This window comes from Condylura cristata, unplaced genomic scaffold, assembly GCF_000260355.1.
Source record: "Condylura cristata isolate star-nosed mole 26May11 unplaced genomic scaffold, ConCri1.0 scaffold00029, whole genome shotgun sequence".
In the NCBI taxonomy this organism is placed as follows: Eukaryota; Metazoa; Chordata; class Mammalia; order Eulipotyphla; family Talpidae; genus Condylura; species Condylura cristata.
The window spans coordinates 11,721,460-11,727,719 of record NW_004567130.1 but is presented as its reverse complement, the minus strand read 5'-3'; the positions used below and the strand labels follow the sequence as shown (position 1 = coordinate 11,727,719).

The following is a 6,260-nucleotide window of genomic DNA, read 5'->3' as shown; positions in this document are numbered from 1 at the left end:
TGACAACATCTGGACTTGAGCCCGGCTGCTGGCGTGTGCAAGCTTACCGTCTCGGGCGCAGCTCTGGGCGCGGGACTTCGGAGCTTGTGGAGAAGACCGAGTCTTCAGCGCTCTGCTTCAAGGGTTAACAGCCTTCTCATAGGGAAGACAAAAAACCAGCGGGGCCCTTCTGAGGAGGATGAAAATGTCAAAGTCCGGGGGCTGGGGGTGTTGACAAGGAGGAAAAGGTGAGAGAAAGAGGAAAGACGGCATGGTGGCAAAAGTTGGGGTTCTGAACTTGGGTGCGGGGGGCAGGGGGCCTGTACAAAGTGTAAACCATCCGTAATCTTATCTTAGATCTACGGAAACTGAGGCGAGTCGAGGAGACCAGAAGGAAGGACAGCAAGTTAGGGGTAAAGGCGAGCTGCCGGCCCAACAGCACCCCCTAGGCCTTAGGGCACCCGCTTCTCCCGCCACTCGCCTAGGCCCCGCCCCTCCTGTCGCCTATTGGCTGTTGCCGCCACGAGACCCTCCCCGGAGCCAGCCAATGGGGTTGCCCCACGGCGCGTTTTTCCCGGGAAAGCAGTAGCTGACGCGAGAACCCGGAAATGCGAGGCGCGGACGAGTTGGGGAAGCCAATCGGATGAGCCGAGGGTGGCGGGCGGGCCAATGGTGAGCCGCCGAGGGCGGAGCTCGTAGGCCGGCGACCGAGGGGGTCCTGGGAGCCGGGGGCCGCGGAGCCTGCGAGTGCCGGGAAGGCTGCGGGTGGCCCCGGAGCCGCGCGCGGTGAGAAGGGGGTGAGCCCGCGGCCTCGGAAGGCGCCAGCCCGGGTGGGTAGGGCGAACGGGGGCTAGGAGAGGGGCGGCTCCACGGGGCAGCCGTAAGCCGCGCCTTGGTTCCCTCGCCTCTCTGGGCCTCAGTTTCCCTTCCTAGAGTAGTGGGGTGAGATCCGCCCTCCCCGAGCGCGCCCCTTCCTACCCCGCGCACACCCGCGTCGCCGGCGAACTCCAGGAGCCGGTCCCATGGGGCGCCGCCTCGACCTCCGGGATGAAGCTGTCGTCGCACCCTCCTCCGTAGCCCGCAGCACGCCGAGGACCCCTTTAGGGAGTATGCCGAGCCGCGCCAGCGCTTCTGTGCCAGCGAGGCAGACTCCCCCACCTGGAGCGATCAGAAACCTTCTCGGTCGGTTCTGGCGCTGGGAGGCCCACACCAGGAGCAGCTGGGATCAGGCACACAGACCCTGCTTATGAGTAAGGTAGAGGTTGAGACCTAGGCCCTCAGGATTCAGGGCCATTTGTGGGCCTCCTGGAAACTGCACCTTAGTTTCCCACATCTGAAATGAGAGCAGTGGGTAGCTTTCGGTGGTAGGGTGGTGAGATGAGACTTGGCCAGCACTCAGCTGGGTGCTCAGCACACCATAGTTGCTCAATAAATGCTGATTATTATCAGCATAATGGTGCTTGCACCTGACCCCTCCTTTCCCCCTGCCAGCCCCAAGTGCATGCCATTGTCACAGGTGGGCCAGTGGGTCACCCTCTCATCCAGTCTTACACACTTGTAACATGAGAAGGGGCAGGGCCCCTGCTAGACAGGCCAGGAAGGGAAGGCCAGAGGGGGATCAACATTGTGGCTAAGAGGTGGCCACCCTGTGGCAATAAACCAAACTACCTAACAACTGCGCTTACCAAAGAATGGGCCCCAGAACTGCCTGCACCTATCCAGATCTGTGCTATTTCCCAAACACCCAATGTGTGAGGTCAGAAGCCAGAGATGTGTGAGGGGATACCTTAGAGCTCATTGACTCTGGGTAAGGGACGGACTGCTCTGAGTCTCCATTTCCTCATCTAGAGAGTGGGGTATGGTGAAGATCGCAACAGAGTGCATGAGGTCCTTAGTGCAGGATCAGGTACAGTAAATACCTGACTGGGCTGGGCAGTAGTACTTTTCAGGGAGTCACATTACCCTAGCGGGGGCACCAATCCTTCCAAATTGGCCTGTCCCCACTTACAGCTACTCCTTGTTATGCTCCAGTGAATGAAGAGGTGTAGGATCGACCTGGCCCAGTGGAAGTCAGAAACCTGTCCTGAATTAGTCAGTCCCCTGCCTCATCTCCTACCATTCTTGGTTCCTTGCAGATCACAGACCCTGCTCTCTCAGGCAACTGGATATGTACAAGGGGCTCACCCACCCAGAGTCCAGATGACACTCATGCCGATGGCGTCAGTGATGGCAGTGACTGAACCAAAATGGATGTCGGTCTGGGGTCGTTTGCTATGGGCAGTGCTGCTGAGCATGGTGCTGGGGTCCCTGCTGACCCTGCTGCTGCCGCTGGGGGCCATGGAAGAACAGTGTTTGGCCCTGCTCAAAGGCTTCTACCTGCTCAGGAGCAAGCTGGAGAGGACACAGCACACAGCCAAGTGCCCCAGCCCCTCTACAGAGCTCAGCGTCACCTCCAGGGAGGCAGCACTGCTAGTGGTCAAGACCAAGGCCTCTCCGGGTAAGACAGTTAGTCATTTCTCCCCAGCATCTGTGAATGCCATAGGTATTCAGATGTCCTGTGTGCAGGACCCAGCGCTGTAGGTGAACAAGCAGCCCTGCGCTCCCAGCCTAGACAAGCTTATAGGTGACTGAGCTACAGGCATCTCCAGTGCAGTGGTAGAGATGCAGAGGGGTACACAGGAGCATACTGGGAAGGCTCCCTGGAGGAAGGGATGCCTGAGCTGAGAGACCCAAGGGGACATGAGAGAGTGCTTTGGGGGGACATCCCTGAAGTCTCTATTCTGGATACTTCTGGGGGTGCTGCTCCCTTTCACACACAGGCATATAACCGGCAGTGGTCTCCTGGGGCAAAATCTAACACATAACATGCCTCCACCTAAACCACTAGGTTAAAAGAATTTAAGAGCCTAGAAATGTGCCTTCCCAGGCCCTTCCCTAAAAGGAGCTGTGGCCCCGAGGAACTCCGCTGCTCACTAAGAAGGCAGAGGGCCAGGTGATGCCACCCAGAGAATGACTGAGGACAGATGGACAGTGGCCAGGACAGCAGCCCCCTGGGCTGTGGGCCACAAGCTTGTCCATGTACGTAGAGTGCTGCGGGGTACACAGCTGGGCGATGAGCACTGGTGACCGCTCCTCTGATGCCCTCGGCCACTCCCCCACCTCCCTGACATGCTTCCTTGGCTCTCTTCTAGCCGGTAAATTGGAAGCAAAAGCAGCTTTGAACCAAGCCCTGGAAATGAAACGCCAGGGTAAGCGGGAGAAAGCCCACAAGCTCTTCCTGCACGCCCTCAAGATGGACCCGGGCTTCGTAGACGCACTCAATGAGTTTGGCATCTTTTCAGAAGAAGACAAGGACATCATCCAGGCGGATTATTTATACACCAGGGCGCTGACTCTCTCGCCCTACCACGAGAAGGCACTGGTCAACCGGGACAGGACGCTACCGCTGGTGGAGGAGATCGACCAGAGGTACTTCAGCATCATCGACAGCAAAGTGAAGAAGGTCATGTCCATCCCCAAGGGCAACTCAGCGCTGCGCAGGGTCATGGAGGAAACGTACTACCATCACATCTACCACACGGTGGCAATTGAGGGCAACACCCTCACTCTCTCGGAAATCAGACACATCCTGGAGACCCGCTATGCCGTCCCGGGGAAGAGCCTGGAGGAGCAGAACGAGGTCATCGGCATGCACGCGGCCATGAAGTACATCAACACGACGCTGGTCTCCCGCATCGGGTCCGTCACCATCACTGACGTGTTGGAGATCCATAGGCGGGTGCTGGGGTACGTGGACCCAGTGGAGGCCGGCCGGTTTCGGAAGACACATGTCCTTGTGGGCCACCACATCCCACCCCACCCTCAAGAGGTGGAGAAGCAGATGCAGGAGTTCATACAGTGGCTCAACTCCGAGGACGCCATGAACCTGCACCCGGTCGAGTTTGCAGCCTTGGCCCATTATAAACTCGTTTACATCCACCCTTTCGTCGATGGCAACGGGCGGACCTCGCGCCTGCTGATGAACCTCATCCTGATGCAGGCCGGCTACCCGCCCATTACCATCCGCAAGGAGCAGAGAGCCGAGTACTACCACGTGCTGGAGGCCGCCAATGAAGGCGACGTGAGGCCGTTCATCCGCTTTATCGCCAAGTGCACGGAGACCACCCTGGACACGCTGCTCTTCGCCACGACGGAGTACCCTGTGGCGCTGCCAGAGGCCAAACCCAACCACTCTGGGTTCAAGGAGACACTGGCCCTGAAGCCCTGACGCCTGTAAATGCCCCCCCGGTAATGTCGATAGGGAGATCAGGGTAAGACTTAGCATTTCTAGAAACCTAGATGTGTCCCAAAGCCAAAGGAGGCAGATAAGGACCTTAAAGCATTCTTACCTCCAAATTTTTTTTGTTGTTGTTGTTAAAGAAAACTAAATTATTAAGCTTTCTCTCTAAGATAACTTATAATTCTGCCAAGTTATTTATTTTCTTCTTTTGAGCTAGCCAGTGTGGTGTCTGCTGTGTGCGCTGGTGGCCCTGAGCTTGTGGTTCCAGCAGGTTTTGGAGACAACGGTGCCCCTCGTGTGACGAGAACACCAAGTTCTGGAGCAGAATTTGCACTAAGGTGGAAGAGGCCGGGAGCTGCGGGACAAGGCCAGGAGCCAGAGCACAGCCCCTCTGAGTGTCTGCAATTGGCTGACAGCCTGCGACTACGTGGGACCTCACTCCTAGGGAGAAGCCAGCCCCAGTTCTGAGATGAGTGGAGGCCTAGAAGATTTTGCTCCCTGGCACAAATGACAGCTTCCTGGGTGAGAAGTGAATGCCTGCTGGATGCTGATGGCACTCCCAGCCACACAGCCCTGCTCACTTCACAGAGCCCTTGAGCCAGTTTGCAAACCTCCAAGCAGAGGCTGCTGTTTTCCAGCTCGTCTGTTTTTCAGTGAAGGGAAGGGAATGGCCGGCCTGGGTCTCCTGTGTATTCATTTCTTGCCCTTCACTCACAGCAGCTCAGACCCGCTTTCAGTCTGCAAGTTCTCTGGGCCGACCTGCCCCACCAGACAGCAAGCCAGGCATCTTCCAAGCCGGCTCGCCTGCCCTTGCTCCCACTCCGAGTTAACCTCTCTCAGGCGATGACCTTCAAGAACATGCCTAACACTCTGGATAACGGGCTAGCCAGTGTATGTTTTCACCACCTGGGCCAGGGCACATCCCCTCTGCCATGCAGTTACCCCTGGCCAACCAACTGGCCGGCCCCACAGCCAGTGTGCTTGCTGCCTGGCACTCCCTCAGGGGAGCAGAGGTTGCCTGGAGTGGCCTTATTTTATAAAAGCAGCTTGTAAAATGACAGTGTTGTATGTCGCACAGCCAAGCTGCCATTCAACAGAAGCAGAAAATTCTCTGTCAGTCAAGCGTGGCACAGTGCCAGCAAGACCGCAGCTGCCGAGCCAGAGTGGCCGGAACCCCGGGGCTCCTGTCCCCGGCGGCCGCGGTGTGGGTGCATCCTGCACCTCTGAGTCTGAGTGATGGGGACAGAATGGTGCTGCCTGACTTGAGAATTCAGATCTGAGAGTATGAGGCCACCGTTCTGAGGTAGCCATTACAGTAATTCAGTTGTCTAGCCACACTCAGTTTTCTGGAAGATGAAGAAAGGTAAAGTGTAGAACGGTCCCAGCGGTATTCCAAACCTCTGTAGGAGTATTTCCGTAAGGTATGCTGCCACGGGTCCGAACCTGAACTCTGCTGTATAGGTCTGGGTGTCATCGGTACCCCGAGAAGCCTGACTGAAGTGCTTGCTTTGTACCGTAGAATCTGCACTTTAGCAGCCTGTGAAAGATGCCAGTTTAACGATGACTGACTTCAATAAAATATTTTATTACATAAATGCCTGGGTAGTTGCTGTCTTGTTTAAGAGGTATTCCCATTTTGCATCAGGACATAAAAAGGATCTCTAGAATTTCAGCCCTATTTATCTTGTTCTGGCAAAAGAACATTTCCAAGATAACAGGGGGAAGCCTGCAAGTGTTAGGAAAATGGACATTTATGAAATTAGAAATCTGGATGGTTCTATATATGGCCTCTGTCCTCATCTCTGAGTGACACACACTACATAGTACTGGGTAAGTACTGTCTCGGGGGTGGGAGATAAGTCCCTCAATCAGCAAGGAAGGAGATGAGGGTAGAAATGAAGGGAGACAGGCTGAGGGGGGTAAATGCCCCAAGTACAGAGGATTATTATTTTTTTCTATTTCTTAACTTTAAATTTCCCATTAACAATGCTGAGTTAAAAAA

The 6,260-nt window shown here is 55.9% G+C and overlaps 1 protein-coding gene across 6 annotated transcripts; it reads left to right on the top strand.

Annotated features, from left to right (window-relative positions):
• The first annotated feature begins 703 nt into the window (after positions 1-703).
• FICD (FIC domain containing) lies at positions 704-6,226 on the top strand. Of its 6 annotated transcripts, XM_004690967.2 has the most exons (4): positions 861-1,234; positions 2,115-2,476; positions 3,171-4,289; positions 4,476-6,226. In XM_004690967.2, exons 2-3 carry the CDS (start codon positions 2,179-2,181, stop codon positions 4,244-4,246), a joined length of 1,374 nt encoding a protein of 457 aa, XP_004691024.1. In that variant the 5' UTR covers positions 861-1,234; positions 2,115-2,178; the 3' UTR covers positions 4,247-4,289; positions 4,476-6,226. The 6 variants fall into 6 exon arrangements, with proteins under 6 accessions (XP_012586661.1, XP_012586663.1, XP_012586662.1 ...); XM_012731207.1 differs by lacking the exon at positions 861-1,234 and adding an exon at positions 704-765 and having other exon boundaries at positions 3,171-6,226; XM_012731209.1 differs by lacking the exon at positions 861-1,234 and adding an exon at positions 704-776 and having other exon boundaries at positions 3,171-6,226.
• The last annotated feature ends 34 nt before the right edge of the window (positions 6,227-6,260 follow it).